Source organism: Ranitomeya imitator, chromosome 6 (genome assembly GCF_032444005.1).
Source record: "Ranitomeya imitator isolate aRanImi1 chromosome 6, aRanImi1.pri, whole genome shotgun sequence".
Classification (NCBI taxonomy): Eukaryota; Metazoa; Chordata; class Amphibia; order Anura; family Dendrobatidae; genus Ranitomeya; species Ranitomeya imitator.
Window position 1 is genome coordinate 467,037,449 of NC_091287.1, and position 25,619 is coordinate 467,063,067.

Sequence of the window (25,619 nt, forward strand, 5' to 3'; positions counted from 1 at the left end):
CCAGCCGCTGCGTCTAATCCGTGCCTTTTCTTTTTTTTTTCCCCCATCCCCTTGCGCTCCCCCAGCCGCCGCGTCTAATCTGTGCCTTCCCTTTTCTTTTTTTTTTCTTTCCCCATCTCCGTGCGCTCCTCCAGCCTCTGCGTCTAATCCGTGCCTTTTCTTTTTTTTTTCCCCCATCCCCTTGCGCTCCCCCAGCCGCCGCATCTAATCTGTGCCTTCCCTTTTCTTTTTTTCTCTTTCCCCATCTCCGTGCGCTCCTCCAGCCGCTGCGTCTAATCCGTGCCTTTTCTTTCTTTTTTTTCCCCCATCCCCTTGCGCTCCCCCAGCCGCCGCATCTAATCTGTGCCTTCCCTTTTCTTTTTTTTTCTTTCCCCATCTCCGTGCGCTCCTCCAGCCGCTGCGTCTAATCCGTGCCTTTTCTTTTTTTTTTCCCCCATCCCCTTGCGCTCCCCCAGCCGCCGCATCTAATCTGTGCCTTCCCTTTTCTTTTTTTTTCTTTCCCCATCTCCGTGCGCTCCTCCAGCCGCTGCGTCTAATCCGTGCCTTTTCTTTTTTCCCCCATCCCCTTGCGCTCCCCCAGCCGCCGCGTCTAATCTGTGCCTTCCCTTTTCACATCCCCGTTCGCACACCCAGCAGCCACCGAACTCTGATAAGTGAACCGTGTCATTTAGAGCTCTCGTGCCTGGCGTTTTTTCCACATCCCCGTTCGTACACCCAGCAGGCGCCGAAATTTGACGCGGTTCACTTATCAGAGCTAGGGCCTGCTGTTTTAGACTTTTCCTTTCACAGGTATTTTTTTCTCCCCTTTACTTTTTCTTTCCCTTTAGCTTTTTCTTTTAAGAATAGTTTGCACCAAACACTATCCCCCCACACGTACACATAGTTCCCAATAAATTACACCCAAGCACCATACTCATAAAAAAAATGTCCCGCTCGTCCCGTTCGTCCCAACAGCGCTATTCAGCGGAGGAGGCATATGCTTTCCTTGCCTCCGACACTGATAGCGAGGGAGAGGATCCCACTTTTCATTATTTTTCTGATTCTTCCTCCTCCTCTTCCTCCTCCTCATCTTCCTCCTCCGGCCCTGCGGAACCGCCACGCAGACGCCGCAGGACAGAAGAAGTGCCCATCATTCATGAAGATGAAGATGAGGCAGGGCCCACTCCTGAAGATGAACCAGCGCGCCCCTCTTCGGACCCCGTATGGACCTCGCCCCCCGAAAATTACGAGCCACTGATTCCTGATTTTGTGGCAGAATCAGGAATCAGTTTTGACACCACCGGCCTCACAGAAATAGACTTTTTCAAAGTCTTTTTCTCTGAGGATTTTGTTAACCTCATGGTGGAGCAAACTAATTTGTATGCTCGTCAATTTTTGGAGCAAAACACCAGTTCATCATATTCTAACTGGTCTCCTGTAGACGCAGTTGAAATGATGCAGTTTTGGGGCCTGATGCTTCATATGGGGCTCCTGAAGAAGCCAGAAGTTCGGCAATATTGGAGTGTTGATATTTTATTCAACACTCCAGTGTTCCGAATGGTCATGGTCCGAACGCGTTTTGAGGCCATCCATAAATTCCTGCATTATTCCGATAATGCACAGTGTCCCGCACGAGATGACCCCAACTTTGACCGTCTGTTGAAAGTTCGGCCTGTCATCGAACACTTCAACAAAAAGTTCGGTGAAGTGTACGTGCCCAAAAGGGACATCTGCGTGGATGAGTCCTTGGTTCATTTTAAGGGGCGGCTCAGATTCCGTCAATACCTGCCCAGCAAGAGGGCCAGGTAAGGAATCAAACTCTACAAGCTGTGTGAGAGTACCTCAGGGTACACCTACAGCTTTAGAGTCTACGAGGGGAAGGACAGCAGGATTGAACCGCCTGAGTGTCCCCCTGTCCTGGGAGTGAGTGGGAAAATAGTGTGGGATTTGGTGCACCCACTGCTGGATAAAGGTTATCACCTCTATACTGATAACTTTTATACCAGCATCCCACTCTACAAATCCCTCTCTGCGCGAAGTACCGCAGCCTGCGGTACTGTCCGCAAAAATCAGAGAGGCCTCCCAAAGACGCTACTTGGGCAGATGCTCAGAAAAGGTGAGAGCAGAGCCCAATGTAGCGACCACCTGCTGGTGGTCAAGTACAAGGACAAGAGGGATGTCCTTCTCTTGACCACCATACACGGTGATGGCAGTGCCCTCAGCACTGTACGGGGTACCTCTACACAGGTCTGCAAACCGGACTGTGTACTGGGGTACAACAAAAGCATGGGGGGCGTTGATCTCTCCGATCAGCTCCTCCAACCGTACAGTGCTTTGAGGAAGGCCAAGGTGTGGTACAAAAAGCTGTCCGTGTACATCGTACAAATGGCAATGCTCAACGCTTTCCTGCTGTCACAATGTGCACGCCACAGCGATACGTCGTACCTTCAGTTCCAGGAGGTAGTGGTTAAGGCCCTGTTATTTGGCACGAGGGAAGGAGCGGGCCCCAGTACTTCCGGAACTGAAGGTGCTCGTATCGTACCAGGTCAGCATTTCCCGGGGGAGGTCCCGCAAACTGCAAAAAGAGGTAGGTCGCAAAAAAGGTGCCGAGTGTGTTACAAAAGGGGAATACGCAAGGACACCACTTATCAATGCGACACCTGCCCCGAAAAACCTGGCCTGTGTATGAAGGATTGCTTCAGATTGTACCACACCTCCATGCACTACTAATTTACTTTACAGGAAACAGTAGATTAGTTCCAAAAAGGGGGCACATCTATGTAAGTTCATTGGGGGTCTAGTTTACAAAATGTCACTTGTGGTTTTTTTTTTTACTGTTTGGGCACATCAGGGGCTGTGCAAACGGAACATGATGTCCGCGTACTATTCCATCAAAGTCTGCTTTTCAAAGCGTCACTACTTCCCTTCCGAGCCCCGAAGTGTACCCAAACAGTAGTTTTCTCCCACATGTGGGGTATCAGCGTACTCAGGACAAATTGGACAACAACTTTTGGGGTCCAATTTCTCCTGTTACACTTGGGAAAATTAAAAATTGGGGACTAAATGATCATTTTTGTAGGAAAAAATAGGATATTTTATTTTCACGCCCGGGCGTTATAAATTTAAGTGAAACACTTGGAAGTTCAAAATTCTCACCACACACCTAGATAAGTTCCCAATTAGGTCTAGTTTCCAAAATGGGGTCACTTGTGGGGGATTTCTACTGTTCAGGCACATCAGGGGCTCTGCAAACGGAACATGATGTCCGCGTACCATTCCATCAAAGTCTGCTTTTCAAAGCGTCACTACTTCCCTTCCGAACCCCGAAGTGTACCCAAACAGTAGTTTTCTCCCACATATGGGGTATCAGCGTACTCAGGACAAATTGGACAACAACTTTTGGGGTCCAATTTCTCCTGTTACACTTGGGAAAATTAAAAATTGGGGACTAAATGATCATTTTTGTAGGAAAAAATAGGATATTTTATTTTCACGCCCGGGCGTTATAAATTTAAGTGAAACACTTGGGGGTTCAAAATTCTCACCACACACCTAGATAAGTTCCCAGTTAGGTCTAGTTTCCAAAATGGGGTCACTTGTGGGGGATTTCTACTGTTCAGGCACATCAGGGGCTCTGCAAACGGAACATGATGTCCGCGTACCATTCCATCAAAGTCTGCTTTTCAAAGCGTCACTACTTCCCTTCCGAACCCCGAAGTGTACCCAAACAGTAGTTTTCTCCCACATGTGGGGTATCAGCGTACTCAGGACAAATTGGACAACAACATTTGGGGTCCAACTTCTCCTGTTACACTTGGGAAAATTAAAAATTGGGGACTAAATGATCATTTTTGTGGGAAAAAATAGGGTTGTTTTTTTTCACGCCCAGGCATTATAAACTTTCGTGAAGCACTTGGGGGATAAAAGTGCTCACGACACATCTAGATAAGTTCCTTAGGGGGTCTAGTTTCCAAAATGGGGTCACTTGTGGGGGTTTTCCACTGTTTAGGCACATCAGGGGCTCGCCAAACGTGACATGGCGTCCGATCTCAATTCCAGCCAATTTTAGATTGAAAATGTCAAACGGTGCTCCTTTCCTTCTGAGCCCTGCCATGCGCCCAAACAGTGGTTCCCCCCCACATATGGGGTATTAGCGTACTCAGGACAAATTGGACAACAACTTTTGGGGTCCAATTTCTCCTTTTACCCTTGAGAAAATAAAAAATTGGGGACTAAACGATCATGTTTGTGCAAAAAATAGGATTTTTTATTTTCACGCCCAGGCATTATAAACTTTCGTGAAGCACTTGGGGGATAAAAGTGCTCACGACACATCTAGATAAGTTCCTTAGGGGGTCTAGTTTCCAAAATGGGGTCACTTGTGGGGGTTTTCCACTGTTTAGGCACATCAGGGGCTCGCCAAACGTGACATGGCGTCCGATCTCAATTCCAGCCAATTTTAGATTGAAAATGTCAAACGGTACTCCTTTCCTTCTGAGCCCTGCCATGCGCCCAAACAGTGGTTCCCCCCCAAATATGGGGTATCAGCGTACTCAGGACAAATTGGACAACAACTTTTGGGGTCCAATTTCTCCTTTTACCCTTGAGAAAATAAAAAATTGGGGACTAAACGATCACGTTTGTGGAAAAAATAGGATTTTTTATTTTCACGCCCAGGCATTATAAACTTTCGTGAAGCACTTGGGGGATAAAAGTGCTCACGACACATCTAGATAAGTTCCTTAGGGGGTCTAGTTTCCAAAATGGGGTCACTTGTGGGGGTTTTCCACTGTTTAGGCATATCAGGGGCTCACCAAACGTGACATGGCGTCCGATCTCAATTCCAGCCAATTTTAGATTGAAAATGTCAAACGGCGCTCCTTTCCTTCTGAGCCCTGCCATGCGCCCAAACAGTGGTTCCCCCCACATATGGGGTATCAGCGTACTCAGGACAAATTGGACAACAACTTTTGGGGTCCAATTTCTCCTTTTACCCTTGAGAAAATAAAAAATTGGGGACTAAACGATCATGTTTGTGCAAAAAATAGGATTTTTTATTTTCACGCCCAGGCATTATAAACTTTCGTGAAGCACTTGGGGGATAAAAGTGCTCACGACACATCTAGATAAGTTCCTTAGGGGGTCTAGTTTCCAAAATGGGGTCACTTGTGGGGGTTTTCCACTGTTTAGGCACATCAGGGGCTCGCCAAACGTGACATGGCGTCCGATCTCAATTCCAGCCAATTTTAGATTGAAAATGTCAAACGGTACTCCTTTCCTTCTGAGCCCTGCCATGCGCCCAAACAGTGGTTCCCCCCCAAATATGGGGTATCAGCGTACTCAGGACAAATTGGACAACAACTTTTGGGGTCCAATTTCTCCTTTTACCCTTGAGAAAATAAAAAATTGGGGACTAAACGATCACGTTTGTGGAAAAAATAGGATTTTTTATTTTCACGCCCAGGCATTATAAACTTTCGTGAAGCACTTGGGGGATAAAAGTGCTCACGACACATCTAGATAAGTTCCTTAGGGGGTCTAGTTTCCAAAATGGGGTCACTTGTGGGGGTTTTCCACTGTTTAGGCATATCAGGGGCTCACCAAACGTGACATGGCGTCCGATCTCAATTCCAGCCAATTTTAGATTGAAAATGTCAAACGGCGCTCCTTTCCTTCTGAGCCCTGCCATGCGCCCAAACAGTGGTTCCCCCCACATATGGGGTATCAGCGTACTCAGGACAAATTGGACAACAACATTTGAGGTCCATTTCATCTTTTTACCCTTGGGAAATTAAAAAAATTATTGCTGAAAGATCATTTTTGTGACTAAAAAGTAAAATGTTAATTTTTTCCTTCCATGTTGCTTCTGCTGCTGTGAAACACCTGAAGGGTTAATCAACTTCTTGAATTTGGTTTTGCGCACCTTGAGGGGTGCAGTTTTTAGAATGGTGTCACTTTTGGGTATTTTCTGCCATATAGACCCCTCAAAATGACTTCAAATGTGAGGTGGTCCCTAAAAAAAATGGTTTTCTAAATTTTGTTGTAAAAATGAGAAATTGCTGGTCAAATTTTAACCCTTATAACTTTGTAGAAAAAAAAATGTTGTCTCCAAAATTGTGCTGATGTAAAGTAGACATGTGGGAAATGTTATTCATTAACTATATTGTGTCACATATCTCTCTGGCTTAACAGAATAAAAATTCAAAGTTGGAAAATTGCGAAATTTTCAAAATTTTCGCCAAATTTCCGTTTTTTTCACAAATAAACGCAAGTTATATCGAAGAAATTTTACCACTATCATGAAGTACAATATGTTACAAGAAAACAATGTCAGAATCACCGGGATCCGTTGAAGCGTTCCAGAGTTATAACCTCATAAAGGGAGAGTGGTCAGAATTGTAAAAATTGGCCCGGTCCATAACGTGCAAACCACCCTTGGGGGTAAAGGGGTTAAAATAGTATTTACAGCTAATATTAAGGCGGTCTGGTTTTTTTTTTAAAATGTAGATATCTGAATGTCATCATCGCAATATTTACCATTAGAACCGTCATTGCTTTCGTTACTCTTGTCTTCCTCCTTATGCAGAAGACCTTTGTTCGAGGTTAACAGATCTGACGAGGTTCGAATTCCCCGGATCACATGGATTTCACAAGGAAATTCTGTAAATGTATTATTTGTGAATTGAATGTCCCTTATCCAGCTATGGAGTCTGTAGGGACCTCAGGACATAATAAATGTAAGATGTAGGAAAAAATATACTAATACCCACCTCACTGTCACCTGTACGATCCTAGGTGCCTCTTCTTGCTGACGCCGTGCGTTACTCCTTAAGTCTAGGCCTTTGATATCCCTGTGCATGCACATCACAACGTCTCCATGACCTTACAACATGCATACATAGGGTCAACCCAGATCTATTAACTGATAAAGTCTCAGACCTAGCATAAAGGTGTAGCGCATTGTGGCAGCAGGAAGAAGATGCGCTAAGGTTGTTTTTTTTCTTTTTCTATCTTGCTGGCCCTTTATTTTTCAGCTAACAATCTCCTAAACGCAATATTTATGAAAAAGACTACCTGATGCAAAAAAACAAAAACCAGAACAACAAAGATAAAATTAATAATCACCCAAAAGGTAACACTATTCAAACTATGACGTTATCTGACAATACTCGTGGATGTCACTAAAATAAGATAGTTCTCTCTAATTTAGATTGTGGTAGGGTTATGATAAACTCTCAATCTATATCGTGGAGATAAGCATCCCCAAGACTGGTATAATAAGCGTTCCTGCTCAAACAGAAGATGGACGTATTATACCCTAAAGGTTGTGCTATAAATCAATTATAAGATATACATCAAGAGATATAAAAAATAAATTATAATATACAACGATCAACCTTACTCAATTTAAAAAAAAAAAGGCAACCGGGTAAAGTAGAGCAAAGAAAGGGAAAGGTCGGAGAGTCCCGGCGCCTGCGCACTGCAGTACTTTGCTCTGCCCTCAACAGGGCAGACAAAGTACGCCTGCGCCGGAGCCGCAGCGTGAAGACAAGAAGAGGATGTCATCGTAAGAAGATGGGAGGCGCTGGACCGTATCACGACGCCCATCGGACCAGAACAGAACCGGGACCGCCCCTGGGTGAGTATAATCTAAACTCTTTTTCTCATCTTTCAGGTTACATCGGGGGCTTATCTACAGCATTACAGACTGCTGTAGATAAGCCCCTGATGACGGTGGGCTTAGCTCACCTTCGATTTTGGGGGTGGCAGGTTTATAATGTAAATAACCATTAACCATAGGCTCATTCCTACCTGAGCCGCGGAGGTTGGCACACTAGAGACAAACGTAAAATGGAGCCCCCACTCAACGATCTATACATCTTACACTCTAAATAAATAGTTAACAATTGACTGTGATAAGTATCTTAATAGATAAATTAACTTCTCTATACAATTGAATAAATAGGGATATTTTGATGAAAGGATCTAATTAAAAAAAAATACCTAAAACCGTTAATCATCCAATGCAATAACTAGTCTATACAAAAGCAATTGCTAACAAAGATATTTGCGTAAATAATCCATCATTGTCAGCATAACTACAGAAATACATAGCAGAACATGACAAATAACAGGTACTCCAACATATAATATATATAATATGTGCCCATTATATCCCAAGGCCATCATATTATACAAGTTATACTTATTCCTTCAAAACTAAATAACCAGGAAAAACAACGTGTCACAGAAATACTCACTAGTCCACACGAGGTGCTTCAACGCATTTCCCCACTAAGTTGTAGGTTCATCAGAAGGCCATATTATGAAGGATGTAATGTTACATATAGGAGTGGATGTCCTGTTCATAGCATCTCTCTATGGTTCAAAAAGATGGTGGCCAGCCAGCTGTCATTTTTATGAATCTGCGTGAATCTAATTACAAAAAAAATCTGCATTATGGAGAATACAGATTTTTGTAAAATTCCCGTAGAATTCAATTCCACTTGAATTACAGTAATTCACCGATCTCTAATAACTGTGATCTAAAAGTCTCCTTGCCGTTAAATCACTATTAGCTGTGCTCTGCATAAAGACAATCTGTTTTCTTGCGTGTTTGACTTGGTAATGAGCATTTGGACTAAGAGCAGATCTTTCTTCCTGCATGTTTAATTATATTCCCATTTTTAAGGAGCAGGTCCTTCATGCATGTTTCACGATTTTAGGAGCCACTCTTTCTTTATCCACATTTCATTATGTTCCATTTTTAAGTTGACCACATCCAACCTTGGATATTTGTGTCTCTGGTGACATTTTTACTGATTCTTGAAGATTAGCTTTTTTATACTTAAATTTATGACACTGCACCACAGTACATCAATTTGACGAACAAAGAAACATGAACAAGGGGTAACTGAAAATTCCAGGCATACAAATATTCACTCACATACAACAGAGGAATGTATCAGGGAGTGGAGGATAGGAAAAAACCCAAATAAGAGGAGGGAAGGGAATTATCACACTTACAAACCACACAACAGTCACATATAATGCCTCCAAAATTCCTTCTCACATAAACACCTCTCCTTTAAGCCATACAGCATAAGCTAGCTCTGACAATGTGTTTCAATCAGGACCCAGATTATATAGGGAATAAGAGTGGCTAACCAAGCTCAGCTGAGAGCCCAGAGCTCCCAACATGGCCGATCAACCCCTGTTCTGCCAAAAGAAATTAACACCATTTAATAAGGAGAAGTGCTTCATTTCAGCGTAGGAGTAGGAGCAATCAGACGCTGCAGTCTTCTGGATTCTCCCTGTTGCATTAACCCCGTATGAGGCAGTGACTCGTGTCACAGGTAAGGGTATCTGTGTGTTCTCCCCAGGTTGTGCATGGAGACGGATGAAGTCCATAGGTGTGCATGGCAGTCACAGATTTCCGGTTCGGGTTTTCCATGTGGCTGAAAGCCACAGGTTTGTTTATTAAAAACTCTGCAGTAAGGGGTATGGGTGTGTCAGGTGCAAGGTCAGTGTCAGTCTGGTGTGTGCTCTTGTGCAGAGCAGAGGCCTGCAGAGCGCTGGCTGTGTGTGTGAAGCAGTACAGGCCAGGGGAGCCAGCAGCTATGGCAGCTGAATAGCCTGGCACCCACAGCGTACACAGCGATGCAAGTCATCCATGGTAACTGGTCTCGGATGTGGACAGTCCTGTAACCGGAGGTGGATGTCCTGTGCCTGGAGATGAACTGGATATGCATGTCCTGTGCCCAAAAGAGGACCTGGCATGTGTAATGATTGCAAACAGGTGGATATGGTGCCCAGCTGCTATCCGGAGGATATCCTGGGCTTTGTATGGCTGTGTGAATAAAGAGTGTGATACAGCCGTGCAGGTATATGGGAACTAGTCAGAGGAGGTCTGGCTTGTGTAGTGTCTGCAACATGTAAAGCTGTGTTTGGAGACTTTAATATTTCATGTAGTTTCCCAGGTAAACTGGGCAAAGGGAAGTCCGGCTGTTTTAGGAACTGCATTCTAAAGCCGTATGATGTGTAGTGCTATGAAACGGGCACTGAGACGACTGTGTATTGAACTTGATATTGTGTACTATAAAATGCCATGCACCTTTATGTGTGAAGTAACACATTAAAACGACTTTTGTGTTTGAACTTTGTGGATCACTGCCTCTTCACTGCGTACTGTGCTACCGCAGCATTACACCCGTAACACATACTTTGCCTCTGTTGGACATGGATGCTGTCCAAATTTGTTTCAGAATAAATTCCAAAAAGCTGCTCACCAGCGGTAAGATTATAGCACATTCTGCACAGTACCTTTCCTATTAAAGCTTTGTTAAACCAAATTACATTAGTCTGTGTTTTATAGTTTTCTTTTCTTTAATGAAATGTACTTTAGTTATGACTTTAGCAGATTATAATGTACAGATTGTACTTCAAGAACTAGGCCTTGCCACCGAATATTATAAAATAAGGAGCCTGTGTCAAATCCAAGCTTGTAAACATATTACCTATTGTAAATTGTTTCAGATTCTGAAAGAAAATAAAATACCACTAAGTTAGTGACATAACTAGTGTTCGATGGGCCCCATCCTGGTATATATCCCCCATGTTGAAATATATGTCACTTATCCTGCCTGGGCCACATCCTGATATATGTACCCCCCCATATCCTGGGTCCCATCCTGATGTAAATAAATAATGGACATACATACCAGGATGTGATGTGTTTATATATATATATATATATACTAGCTATTGAACCCGTTCTACGCCCGGGTGGCGAGCATTTATATTGGTATATGGTCTCCATCCTGGTATGTGCTGCTCCATCCTGCGTCCCCATCCTGTCATGTGCTGCTCCATCCTGCGTCCCCATCCTGTCATGTGCTGCTCCCATCCTGCGCCCCCGTTCTGTCATGTGCTGCTCCCATCCTGCGCCCCTGTTCTGTCATGTGCTGCTCCCATCCTGCGCATCCATTCTGTCATTTGCTGCTCCCATCCTGTCATGTGCTGCTCCCATCCTGCGCCCCCGTTCTGTCATGTGCTGCTCCCATCCTGCGCCCCCGTTCTGTCATGTGCTGCTCCCATCCTGCGCCCTCGTTCTGTCATGTGCTGCTCCCATCCTGCTCCCCTGTTCTGTCATGTGCTGCTCCCATCCTGCGCCCGTTCTGTCATGTGCTGCTGCCATCCTGCGCCCGTTCTGTCATGTGCTGCTCCCATCCTGCTCCCGTTCTGTCATGTGCTGCTGCCATCCTGCGCCCGTTCTGTCATGTGCTGCTCCCATCCTGCTCCCCTGTTCTGTCATGTGCTGCTCCCATCCTGCGCCCGTTCTGTTATGTGCTGCTCCCATCCTGCGCCCGTTCTGTCATGTGCTGCTGCCATCCTGCGCACGTTCTGTCATGTGCTGCTGCCATCCTGCGCCCGTTCTGTCATGTGCTGCTGCCATCCTGCGCCCGTTCTGTCATGAGCTGCTGCCATCCTGCGCTCATTCTGTCATGTGCTGCTGCCATCCTGCGCCCGTTCTGTCATGCGCTGCTGCCATCCTGCGCCCGTTCTGTCATGTGCTGCTGCCATCCTGCGCCCGTTCTGTCATGTGCTGCTGCCATCCTGCCCCCGTTCTGTTATGTGCTGCTCCCATCCTGCGCCACCATTGTATTATATGCCCCCCATAAGACGCTCCAGTGTGTATGCCCCCGTATGCTGCTGCCATATAAAAAAAATAAAAAATACCATACTCACCTATCGTCCGGCTCCACTGCAGGTGTGTCTTCAAGAAAATGGCGCCGGAAAGAGCGGACTGCGCAGGCGCCGATTCCGGCAGCAGGAATCGGCGCCTGCGCAGTCCGCGCTTTCCGGCGCCATTTTCTTGAAGACACACCTGCAGTGGAGCCGGAGTGTGTCTTCAAGAAAATGGCGCCAGAAAGTGCGGACTGCGCAGGCGCCGATTCCAGCAGCAGGAATCGGCGCCTGCGCAGTCCGCGCTTTCCGGCGCCATTTTCTTGAAGACACACTCCGGCTCCTCTGCCTGTGACTGGTAAGTCAGAGGGCGGCGTCGGCGCGCATTAAGCGCGTCATCGCGCCCTCTGAACTGTCACAGCAGAGGAGCCGGGAGACGGAGCCGCACGCAGCGCTGGAACGGGGAAAGGTGAATATACTTACCCTCCTGGCGGTCCCTGACTCTCCGGTGGAGATCGCGGTGTGCGTTCAGTGCTTACGCATACCGCGATCTCCTGGGAGCGTCACTCTGTGAGGCCCAGACTGCGCCGGCGCTTGCGCCTGCGCAGTCTATAAAGGCTTCGGACAGAGTGACGCTCCCAGCGTTATATTATAGAATTAAAAAGTATTTAGTCAGTCAGCAATAGTGCAAGTTCCACCACTTAAAAAGATGAGAGGCGTCTGTAATTTACATCATAGGTAGACCTCAACTATGGGAGACAAACTGAGAAAAAAAAATCCAGAAAATCACATTGTCTGTTTTTTTAACATTTTATTTGCATATTATGGTGGAAAATAAGTATTTGGTCAGAAACAAAATTTCATCTCAATACTTTGTAATATATCCTTTGTTGGCAATGACAGAGGTCAAACGTTTTCTGTAAATCTTCACAAGGTTGCCACACACTGTTGTTGGTATGTTGGCCCATTTCTCCATGCAGATCTCCTCTAGAGCAATGATGTTTTTGGCTTTTCGCTTGGCAACACGGACTTTCAACTCCCTCCAAAGGTTTTCTATAGGGTTGAGATCTGGAGACTGGCTAGGCCACTCCAGGACCTTGAAATGCTTCTTACGAAGCCACTCCTTCGTTGCCCTGGCGGTGTGCTTTGGATCATTGTCATGTTGAAAGACCCAGCCACGTTTCATCTTCAATGCTCTTGCTGATGGAAGGAGGTTTGCACTCAAAATCTCACGATACATGGCCCAATTCATTCTTTCATGTACCCGGATCAGTCGTCCTGGCCCCTTTGCAGAGAAACAGCCCCAAAGCATGATGTTTCCACCACCATGCTTTACAGTAGGTATGGTGTTTGATGGATGCAACTCAGTATTCTTTTTCCTCCAAACACGACAAGTTGTGTTTCTACCAAACAGTTCCAGTTTGGTTTCATCAGACCATAGGACATTCTCCCAAAACTCCTCTGGATCATCCAAATGCTCTCTAGCAAACTTCAGACGGGCCCGGACATGTACTGGCTTAAGCAGTGGGACACGTCTGGCACTGCCGGATCTGAGTCCATGGTGGCGTAGTGTGTTACTTATGGTAGGCCTTGTTACATTGGTCCCAGCTCTCTGCAGTTCATTCACTAGGTCCCCCCGCGTGGTTCTGGGATTTTTGCTCACCGTTCTTGTGATCATTCTGACCCCACGGGGGTGGGATTTTGCGTGGAGCCCCAGATCGAGGGAGATTATCAGTGGTCTTGTATGTCTTCCATTTTCTAATTATTGCTCCCACTGTTGATTTCTTCACTCCAAGCTGGTTGGCTATTGCAGATTCAGTCTTCCCAGCCTGGTGCAGGGCTACAATTTTGTTTCTGGTGTCCTTTGACAGCTCTTTGGTCTTCACCATAGTGGAGTTTGGAGTCAGACTGTTTGAGGGTGTGCACAGGTGTCTTTTTATACTGATAACAAGTTTAAACAGGTGCCATTACTACAGGTAATGAGTGGAGGAAAGAGGAGACTCTTAAAGAAGAAGTTACAGGTCTGTGAGAGCCAGAAATCTTGATTGTTTGTTTCTGACCAAATACTTATTTTCCACCATAATATGCAAATAAAATGATTAAAGTGATTATCTGGATTTTTTTTTCTCAGTTTGTCTCCCATAGTTGAGGTCTACCTATGATGTAAATTACAGACGCCTCTCATCTTTTTAAGTGGTGGAACTTGCACTATTGCTGACTGACTAAATACTTTTTTGCCCCACTGTATATCTCCCATCCTGGAAGTAATTTCCATTATCCTGGTAATATGTCCCTTATCCTTGGCCCCATGCTGCTTTATGTCCCCCATTTTGCCGTTGTTCTTTAATGCATAGAATAAAATAATTATACTCATCTTCCCTCTCCATGGCATGGTGTGTTGGTTTGCTACATTAGAAATGTACAAAATATAATACCATCCTTCTGTTATTACTTACTTCCAGAAGACTAAATTTCAACTTATCTTTAAGATTCAAACTCTCCATTTCAAGCCCGGTGAACTTCTCCTGATTGAGATCAGGATAGCACGAACATTTACTCTCGAATACCAAATTAGTTTCTGCTTTTTTAAAAACCTGGTAAAAGATGAAATGTAGAATATATTCATAGTTATTTGGACATGGTAAATATGGTTACCAAATAGGTATAAATATTATCAATAACATGTCCAAGGTAACATGGAACATAACAGATGGAATCTGATTTTTGTGGATGTATTTCTATTATAAAGTCAGGAAACTGAATTTGCTTTTGTAAATTTTTTAATAATACTGGAGAACTATCGGGTGTGCATTACATTATATTAACTCTATGGGATTGCATTATACAAAATGGGGGATGCATTAACTCTATCGAGGACTATGTAGAGTGCATTATGCTATGTGTACTGTATGGGGGTTGCATTATGCTGTATCTAGGACAATGGGGTGTATTATACTATATGGAGGACAATGCGGAGTGTGCTATACTATGTGGAAGATTATAGGGCACTTTATACTATGTGGACGACTAAGGGGCACATTATACTATGAGGGGAACTATGAGGCACATTATACTATTTGGAGGACTATGGGGGCACATTCTACTATATGGAGGACTATGGAGTATGAATGATACTATATGGAGGACTATGGGGTATGCATTATTCTATATGGAGGACTATGGGGTGCATTACACTAAATGGGCAAAATGCTGCCTATTCATCAAGTGATTTGATTGTTTATGCCGGAACAAAAATCATTGTTCTCAGCAGCACATCGCCCTGTGAAAACTGTAGATATGCTGCTGATAATATGATACTGTATGGGGACAGACTGATCTACTAGTGATCGTTCTGTGGCCATCATTATTCCTCAGCCGGTGTAATGAGGCTGGGAAACAAACAATATTATCGATATCGCTCATTTAACAGTGTGAGCTCAGCGCATGTAAACGTAACCAAACTGTATCTGTGTGATGCAGTATGTGAGCATTTGGGGCCCAACTTTAAACCTTTTCCCAGGACCCCACTTGGCCTGAAACTGGCCCTGAATACAAATAATATAATACTTTATTAGGAAATATTAAAAGCAAGGCATAGGGAACTGAGTATCCAACATAGAAAATACAGATAAGGTAGGTGGGTGAGCCAAAAAGGAGAAAAAGAATGGAATAATTACACTAGGATGTAAAAATTATGTAAAATGTGCACAGGTAGGAAATGTATGTGCCTGAATGACCATCCAAAGTAAATATATATATATATACTGTATATATATGTATATATATATATATATATATATATATATACACAGTGGGCACAGAAAGTACAGTGCCTTGCAAATGTATTCGGCTCCCTGGATCTTTTCAACCTTTTCCCACATATTATGCTTCAAACATAAAGATACCAAATGTAAATTTTTGGTGAAGAATCAACAACAAGTGGAACACAATTGTGAAGTTGAATGAAATGTAATGGTTATTTAAAATTTTTGTGGAAATTCAAAAACTGAAAAGTGGGGCGTGCAATTTTATTCGGCCATTTTAACTTAATACTTTGTTGCGCCACCTTTTGCTGCGATTACAGCTGCAAGTCGCTTGGGGTATGTCCCTATCTGTTTTGTACATCGAGAGACTGAAATTCTTGCCCATTCTTTCTTGGCAAACAGCTGGAGCTCAGTGAGGTTTGATGGAGATTGTTTGTGAACAGCAGTTTTCAGCTCTTTCCACAGATTCTCGATTGGATTGAGGTCTGGACTTTGACTTGGCCATTCTAACACCTGGATACGTTTATTTGTGAACCATTCCATTGTAGATTTTGCTTTATGTTTGGGATCATTGTCTTGTTGGAAGACAAATCTCCGTCCCAGTCTCAGGTCTTTTGCGGAATCAAATGGGTTTTCTTCAAGAATGGTCCTGTATTTGGCTCAATCCATCTTCCCATCAATTTTAACCATCTTCCCTTTGCCTTTACGCCAAACATTGTTTGGCATTGTTGCCAAAAAGTTCGATTTTGGTTTCATCTGATCAGAGCACCTTCTTCCACATGTTTGGTGTGTCGCCCAGGTGGCTTGTTGCAAATTTTAACCGACACTTTTTATGGATATCTTTGAGAAATGGCTTTCTCCTTGCCACTCTTCCATAAAGGCCAAATTTGTGCAGTGTATGACTGATTGTTGTCCTATGGACAGACTATCCCACCTCAGCTGTAGATCTCTGCAGTTCATCCAGAGTGATCATGGGCCTCTTGGCTGCATCTCTGATTAGTCTTCTCCTTGTTTGAGATGAAAGTTTAGAGGGATGGCCGGATCTTGGTAGATTTGCAGTGGTATGATACCCCTTCCATTTCAATATGATTGCTTTAAACTTCTCCACAACAGTATCACGGACCTGACTGTTGACTTGGTCTTCATGATGCTCTCTGTGCTTCAAACAGAGCCCTGAGACTATCACAGAGCAGGTGCATTTATACGGAGACTTGATTACACACAGGTGGATTATATTTATCATCATTAGGCATTTAAGACAACATTGGATCAATCAGAAAGCCAGAATGAACTTCTGGAATGAGTTTGCTGCACTGAAAGTAAAGGAGCCGAATAATATTGCACGCCCCACTTTTCAGTTTTTGAATTTCCATAAAAATTTAAAATAACCAATAAATTTCGTTCAACTTCACAATTGTTTTCCACTTTTGGTGATTTACATTTGGTATCTTTGTGTTTGAAGCATGGTATGTGGGAAAAGGTTGAAAAGTTCCAGGGAGCCAAATACTTTTGCAAGGCACTGTATTCAGACCCCTTTAAATTTTTTCACTCTTTGTTTCATTGCAGCCATTTGGTAAATTCAAAAAAGTTTTTTTTTCACATAAATGTATGCTCTGCACCCCATCTTGACTGAAAAAAACAAATGTAGAAATTTTTGCAAATTTATTAAAGAAAAACTGGTATATCACATGGTCATAAGTATTCAGACCCTTTGATGAGTATTGAAGCACCCTTTTGAGCTAGTACAGCCATGAGTCTTATTGGGAATGATGCAACAAGTTTTTCACACCTGGATTTGGGGATCCTCTTCCATTCTTCTTTGCAGATCCTCTCCAGTTCTGTCAGGATGGATGGTGAAAGTTGGTGGACAGGCATTTTCAGGGCTCTCCAGAGATGCTTAATTGTTTTAGGTCAGGGCTCTGGCTGGGCCAGTTTCATAGGAAGACTAAACGTAGTGTCCCTACTCTGTTGTCAGGTGTCTTGGGACCAGGGGTTCATTCACTGTCCCTAACGCTAGGGGCTCTTCTGAAGATGGCAGCTAACTTAAGCATGCAAGCGACGGGAGCACATGGCATCACTGCCATCCGCCCCAGTCATGTGCACGCCAACATCAGCTGCTGGCCTCTGCTTGGCCGGCAGCGTGTATTGCTGCACATGGACCCAAAGGGTCTGTGCACTGCAATAAACTTCAACTGTATGTGTTTCCAAAGACACAAATCCAGTTGAAGTTTCTGCTGGCATCGGCGGACCACTCGCCCGCTCGGGCCCCCACCAGTACCTCTGCTATTGCAATCTTTGCACCCCTGCCACTAATTACTAAACCCAAACTGAATTACAGTAATAGGCAGGTGTGCTATGATAGATCTAAATAGCATGTTTACAGGCTGCAGCACATGCCTGCAGCAGCCAATCACTGGGCTGTTGAAATAATGTCACTGCTGTAGCCTAGCAAGGACAGTGGCAGACAGCTGTGGTATGTGCATGAAGCTCTATTTTACACCGGGAATGTAAAGTAAAACAAATAAATCTTGAAAAACCCCTTTAAGTCATTTTAGAAGGCTTCCCCTCTCTCCGCTGTCACAATTTGCAAACCAATTTTGAGCTAAATAGTTGAGCCTTGTAGGACAGACTGGTAAATACAGTCAAGCAGCCATAGTCTGTTATCTATGGTTGTTGGCAGATGGAGACCGAACGTGAGAGCAAAACAACTTAGAGAGTAGTGTACTAGCAGTTGGATATTTGTAGGTTTCTAGGCTTTTCTGAAGAAGTGTTTTTTTTTAGATTACTATTGAAGGTTTTGAATGGGTAAGAGTTTAAACAGCTCCAGTAGCATGTTCCAGATTACTGCGGTTACTCCAAAAAAATCTAGGAAACGGATGTGCGAGAAGAAGATGGAGAACAAATAAGAGGTTTTATGAGAGCCGTAGATTGAAGGGCTCAAGAGTGTTAGTTGGGAGGTCACAGAGAAGGATGTTGTAGTCATCTAGATTAGAGTTGATGTAGACCTGCACTAGCATTTTTAGTTAAAGTTGAGTAAAGAGCGGATTTAGGAAATGTGTTTGAGTTGAAGGCCGCAGAAAGTGGTAAAGCTGCAATATGCTGAATCAAAGTTGCAGATCTGTTAAAGGGTGGCTATCATTTCTAGAGAGTGTGCAAACTGCTGCTGATGAATAGGGATCCAGGTCCTCATACCCTCACCAATCTCTCAAAGCGCTGCTTTGAAGTGCACAGGCCCTGTATGAATGCAAACAAGGCAGTGTACGGACTCAGTAGATACTCTATGGGTTCGTACACTGCTTTTACTATGGAGCATGTACACCACTCTATAGCAACATTCATGTAGGATTTGAGAGCTGTACTGTGAATGATCAGAGGGGTCTCATAACCAAGGCATTCACTGATCGGCAGCACATTTTAAAAAAATCTTTAGAAATGAAAATTATCTTATAACTGTAATTGATAGGGTTGGTTGGGGCAAATGCAACATCATGTGAGTAGCTTTTCCTTGTCCTTTATAAATCAAGGTGTTGTGCTCCTTTAGGCTTCGAAAAATGTTTAGGATTAAAAACGCATGGCGACTTTCAACCAGAAAAAAATGTCACACTATTCCATGGGTTATCTCTGGTGTTGTAAATCTAGTGATTTAAAGTGAATGGGCCTGAGCCATAATTACACCCACCATTTATCTTTAGAATAATATTGCAACCATCTATTTCCAATCCTGTACAACGTCTTGAAGCATAACACATTATACAAAATTTTCCCCGAGTATACAGAAAATGCATGTTGAAATGACGATGCTAAATGAAACTGCATTTTATAAAGATTCACTTTTTTCTAGACAAATGTAAAAAATAGTTACATCTAGTAAACACTGGAAAATTTGTTGTTTTTAACAATTTCTATTTTATATTTATACTGTTATTCTATCCAACAATCATTCTTTGTGTCCGTGGTTCTCACTTGCGTTTATTACCCCAATCTTTGTGGAACTCCTGTATAGCGTATGAACGATTAATTTGTAAATTTACACTTAGTGCTTCATCTTGCCCAGAATGACTGTTAGAAAGTGATAAATGGAAGTGGAAATTGTCTTGCTAAGATGAATAGATTTTGTATGAATTTCAGATAAAGATAAGTGACACTAAACTTGATTCCAATTATTTCCATTTTAAAGTTTCCTAAAAGGGAAAGAAACGTCTAAAACCCTGCACACTAATCATGTCAAATACCTAGAAAGCTTTATGGACTACACATTATTGTCCATTATTCCAGGACTCAGATTCAATTGCCTGCATTTCATCATTTTAAAGCCAGAGAATGATCTATTAATTAACACCCAAATTGCTAAATACAGCATTTGAGTTACAGCTAATGACTAGTTTTTACCTCTTCCTATAATTATTACAGCCATGCTCAAACTATAACATTATCACATCACACACCAAGGTATGAAATTCATTTATAGGTGACTTTACAATAATGTTGGATTCTTTGTATTTTCACAGTTTTGCATACTACATTCAATTTTTAAATTGGTGCGACATTTATGCCCATAATACATAAGTCAGAGATCTGTCTCTTAATTATAAATGTATTATATGGTCAATAAAGTGATTACCGCCCTCTTTATTAGTGATAATCACTGTATGATTTTTGTTACAATTAATTATCTGTGCCATTTTTGCAAAGTAATAACTTTCTGGTTCTACCAAAGTGCAGGCATTTCTACATTAAATATGCGTCAATCAGCCACAACATGAACACCTCCTGCCTAAAATTGGACAGAAACCCAATTGCCAAAACAGCTAGGGCACCAAAGGATTACAGACCCCAAGAGTTGGGTATCTAACCTCAAGATGTTAAGATTAAAGATCACGTTTTGACAGTTATCCTCTCCCATAATAAATCCTTTCATTGTTTCATTGAATGTGTATAGGAAGAGATGAGGTCCAGCACTTCAATTCTACACTATAAAAAAATGCAATTTCCAATGTTAAATTCAACGCATTTCAACTTTGCAGATTTAAAGGGGATCTTTGACCAAACTTTTCATGTTGAACTGGACACACCATATAGTAACGGCTGGAGAGTGGAATAAAATGTTTTATTTTTATTCTTTTTCATTTCGCTTCTCCTTTGCAGAGATATTAGCAATCAAATATTTGGCTTCTAATTAGTTAACTAATGAGTTAATTAGTAGCTTCACACTTCTGTGCTGTATAATATATCTTGTGTGCTTATTTAGGCTGCACACTCCGACTAGCAGGACATGTGGACTATGGTGATGTGACCCTGATTTTATCATTACAAGTCCTGCTTTATAAACTTCTGTGAAGCCCTTGGTGGGTCAAAGTTCTCACCACTCATCTAGATAAGTTCCTTAGGGGGTCTACTTTCCAAAATATTGTCACTTGTGGGGGATTTCAATGTTTAGGCACATCAGGGGCTCTCCAAATGCAACATGGCGTCCCATCTCAATTCCAGTCAATTTTGCATTGAAAAGTCAAATGGCGATCCTTCGCTTCCGAGCTCTGCCATGCGCCCAAACAGTGGTTTACCCCCACATGTCGGGTATCGGCGTACTCAGGACAAATTGTTCAACAACGTTTGCGGTCCCTTTTCTCCTGTTACCCTTGGTAAAATAAAACAAATTGGAGCTGAAGTAAATTATGTGTGAAAAAAGTTAAATGTTCATTTTTATTTAAACATTCCAAAAATTCCTGTGAAACACCTGAAGGGTTAATAAACTTCTTGAATGTGGTTTTGAGCACCTTGAGGGGGGCAGTTTTTAGAATGGTGTCACACTTTGGTATTTTCTATCATATAGACCCCTCAAAATGACTTCAAATGAGATGTGGTCCCTAAAAAAAATGGTGTTGTAAAAATGAGAAATTGCTGGTCAACTTTTAACCCTTATAACTCCCTAACAAAAAAAATGTGGGTTCCAAAATTGTGCTGATGTAAAGTAGACATGTGGGAAATGTTACTTATTAAGTATTTTGTGTGACATATCTCTGATTTAATTGCATAAAAATTCAAAGTTGGAAAATTGCAAAATTTTCAAAATTTTCGCCAAATTTCCGTTTTTTTCACAAATAAACGCAGGTAATATCAAAGAAATGTTACCACTAGCGTGAAGTACAATATGTCACAAGAAAACATTGTCAGAATCACCGGGATCCGTTGAAGCGTTCCAGAGTTGTAACCTCATAAATGGACAGTGGTCGGAATTGTAAAAATTGGCCCGGTCATTGACATGCAAACCACCCTTGGGGGTAAAGGGGTTAAAGAAAAGTTGAGTGGTGCCAGTGGACCTCATTTCTAAACGTTGATGAATCTTGTTTTTTTCAGTCAATTTTGTTAAACCAATCGTTCATATTTACTGAATTGACTTATGCATAACATTCATATTTTCTTTTTATGATTTAGCTGGCTGAACTAAATCAAGAGAATGGAGGTCTACGGCAGCAGGTGGAAGAGGAAAGGCTTAAAAACCAGAAGCTGGATCTCCAGTTGCAAACCTATAGTCAAACCCTGTCAAATCTTTTCACTCATTTGAAAGTTGAAGGACAAAAAGATATTCTGCACAAAGAGACAAGCCCTAACAGTATTTTATCCTGTGGCCACATGAACCAACCATGCTGTGATAGACCATGGCAGATTCTTCCCCAAAGCCAAGAAACAAAAGACAGCTTAAATGGGGTCTTAGAACAATTAGTTGTAAAAGATTCAGAAGACAGGTCATGTTGGCTACAACACATTTTAGAGCTTTCTGCTCTTCTACAAGGGAACTACGAGGAGATAAATGGACAGAAATGAGATTTGTGTGAGTTTATGTAGTCATTGGTTCTATCCTCAACATTGATACATATTTCATAGTTTACTGACTGATTTGACTTATTTGGGTGGTGGACACATTTCAATTGAAAGAACATATTGTATGTTGTAATCTGCATAGTTAGGGTCATTGTGGCGTCATTATTTATTGTATTGTTATAATTTCTGAGGATTTTTTTTATATACAGTACTTTACTCATATTTGTTTTTAATCCCTTCCCAACATTTGCAGTACATGTTCTGTGCATTTCAGGTTTTGATGTATGGAGCAGACTCAAGAACTGAACCATACCAGGCAGCTGTGTTGCACAGGCAGCATCAGCATGTAAGAATTTGTGTTATAATTTTAAATTATGATCAATTAGAAGATGTTATCTTCTTTCAAAACCAGTGTCATACATGTTTACAGATATCATCTGGCATTGTAATTTAACCCTTTTAATTTCAATAGAGCTCAGCAACAATGCAAGACATAACTCATGAACAGTGTTTGGTGCTGCTTGTGGAAGAAAAATCAGACACGTTTTTCTTGATTTGTTTTAATTCATATCATAGTGGTTAACTCCAATTACAAATGCTACATGAAGGTTCACTCTGCAGTCTTCATTTCTGAAAATATTTTCAGATTTCCTGTTAATGCAGTTTGCCTCTTGCTCATAGTTTTGGACTACCTCCCAGTAGAACACTGACAAACAAAAGGGTAGCAATGTTTTGAATTTTTGACTTTCATGCTCCATATCTCAACATCCACCACTGCTTTAATCGTGAGCGTCAAGTATCCAATTCCTTTGGCTGTGAAACAGCCCCTTAGCATCATTTTTTCTCTGCCAAACTTGACAGTTCTTTAAATTTCTCTATCCATTAGCCCCTTTTTCACTTGTTTCTTCCAGACCCATTTGCACCCATTAGAGCCAAGTCTATTGACTTTTGTCTCACCTCTCGAAATTATCTGTTTTGAATCTTCTGCTGTCAACTTTTTTGGAAACTCGAGCTGAGGCTTCTTATGACGATATTGAAGTCGAGGCTTATTCACCTTTTTTTCAAGCCACCATTCAAGAATTGTGTGATTTAAATCTCATGGTGCTTGCATGAACTTCTGGGATCTCACTATTATGAAGCATATGAGCCACCTCCTCTGCCATGTTTGTCGTGCCAAAACTGTTAGACCTTGGGATGAGCCACCTTGTTGTCTCTGATATTTTGCCTGGATTTCCACTTCTTGGCATTTGAGTGGATGGACGAACTTCATTTCATATTCTTCCAACTGTCATGGCACTCACATGATGCAGTGTGGCAATTTTCATGGCAGAGAGACCATTATCAATGAGCTGTATGATGCTGTTTCACTTTTCTTGGGAAATCTTCATCTGCTCCTCGATTTGAACTAGCGACCTTTTGCTTGGTAATCCACATAATAGCTATTAGAGAATGTTAGAACAGGTTGTAATTTGTAGTATACGGGAAGAAAAATATTTTTCCACCACCAGAAGCAAAACAGTAACAATGCAATGACATGACAAGAATTTGCATAACTAATCGTTATGCAAAATAGTTGCAAGTGAAATTTATGTATGAGATAGCCAAGATGATTGTCTATAAAAAGATGGCAGTCTCAAGATCAAAGCAGTAGGGCAGGGCTCCCCAACCTGTAGCTCGGGAGCCACATGTGGCTCGCAGCCCCATGAAATGTGGCTCGCGACTGTCTGCCAGCTTGATGCACTAGGTCCATGTCTAGCAAACAGGTATAAAGAGCACATCTCAAAATGGTGAATTTTGTGAGTAGCCCTGCACAGAATTGCAGATCTGGATGCACATTTACTGGTCTTAGGGGTTTAGAGATGTTTTAGGTATGGTACGCTGGAGGTTTGTACTACCTGTTAGAAGAGGTGCTCAAAGCTGGATGTGACAGTGTGTTGGGAGAATACCCCTGGATCTCAGTGTACTGCTCTGGAGTGATTTCTGTGGAAAAGCTTTGGTTATCATTATACCTGTAATGGGGGCTTTGGTTGACACTACTTTGAAGGAGGTGGGAGCTGGATGTGGCTCGCGACCCTCTCTCAGTGCTGAATGTGGCTCACGACCCTCTCTCTAAGCTGAATGTGGCTCTCAAGGTCAGAAAGGTTGGGGACCACTGCAGTAGGGGATGGTGAGATATGGAGCCTGAAAATCAAAAGTTCAAAACATTGTTACCCTTTTGCTCATCCGTGTACATGCTGAATGTGAGCTCTGTGTATCCAGGATGCCGCTATCTTTACTAGTTCACACAGCTTCATTTCTGGAGTAATTTTCCCTTCATTAACTCGTATAAAATCATGTGCTTTCCTCCTCATCTACAGCCTAAGTAATCTGTCTAATAAATTGAATGCTTTCACTCCCCTTTCTGATCTGCCAGTTTTTAAACTCCTGCTATTCCTGCTATTACTAAGGGTATGATCACATTAGATATGTATCATATTTTCCAGATGCAGCATAACCTGCAGAATATATTGACCAATGATGTCAGTTTGAAATCTGCAGCCTGTCAGTTTAAGCTACAGATATTTCCCCCAGTATGTTTGCAAAATTTGCATAGAAGAAACCACAATACACACACAATGTTGTGCCGATATTTGCATTGCAGAATTTCTGCAGCAATCATACATGTGGATTTGTGATAAGGGAGGGGGCGAGCAGAGATAGCCGTAAGAGCCAGGAGCAGGAGCTTTGACTGGTTTGTTGTAGAAAAAAAGGTAAGTCAGCTTACCACTGCACTGAAAGAAATGCCGTAATGCTCCATGGGTCAGTGCACAGAATCCTCCAGCACAATAACCTCTAGCAAACTATAATATAAAAAGAAGGGGAGGGATAAGTTGCAGCAACATCAAAAATACTGTCATGACTGAAAGTGATGGCACCCTTGAAATTACTCCAGAAAATGAAGTTATACCAAAAAATTATTGCATTTACACATGTTTTGTTATACACATGTTTATTTAGGCAAATTAAACATAATTTCAAACTAAATCCCAAAAAATTGTTAACACCTTGCTAAAAATGTTTGTAAACAGTTTTGTTTTTAGCATGTGATGCTCGTTCGAAATCACCTGTGGCAAGTAGCGGGTGTGGGCAATATGAAAATCACTCCTGAAACCATATAAAAAGGGGAGAAGTTGACTCAATCTTTGCATTGCATGTCAGTGTGTGCCACACTCGGCATGGAGAACAGAAAAAGAAGAGAACCGTCTGAGGACTGAGAACCAAAAATGTTGAAAATTATCAACAATCTCAAGGTTACAAGGCCATCCCCAGAGATCTGAATGTTCATTTGTCCATGATGTGCAACACAATCAAAAAGTTTTCTAACCACAGCAC

At 42.4% G+C, this 25,619-nt stretch overlaps 1 protein-coding gene across 1 annotated transcript in view; it reads left to right on the forward strand.

The window, feature by feature from the left end:
- The window catches only part of LOC138643426 (putative leucine-rich repeat-containing protein DDB_G0290503), a 680,657-nt gene extending 655,386 nt beyond the window's left edge, over positions 1 to 25,271 (forward strand). Inside the window, exon 31 of the mRNA XM_069732336.1 lies at positions 21,861 to 25,271. Within this exon, the coding sequence (XP_069588437.1) occupies positions 21,861 to 22,250 (390 nt within the window). The 3' untranslated portion in view covers positions 22,251 to 25,271. The remainder of the gene's footprint in view (positions 1 to 21,860) is intronic.
- Positions 25,272 to 25,619: the final 348 nt, after the last annotated feature.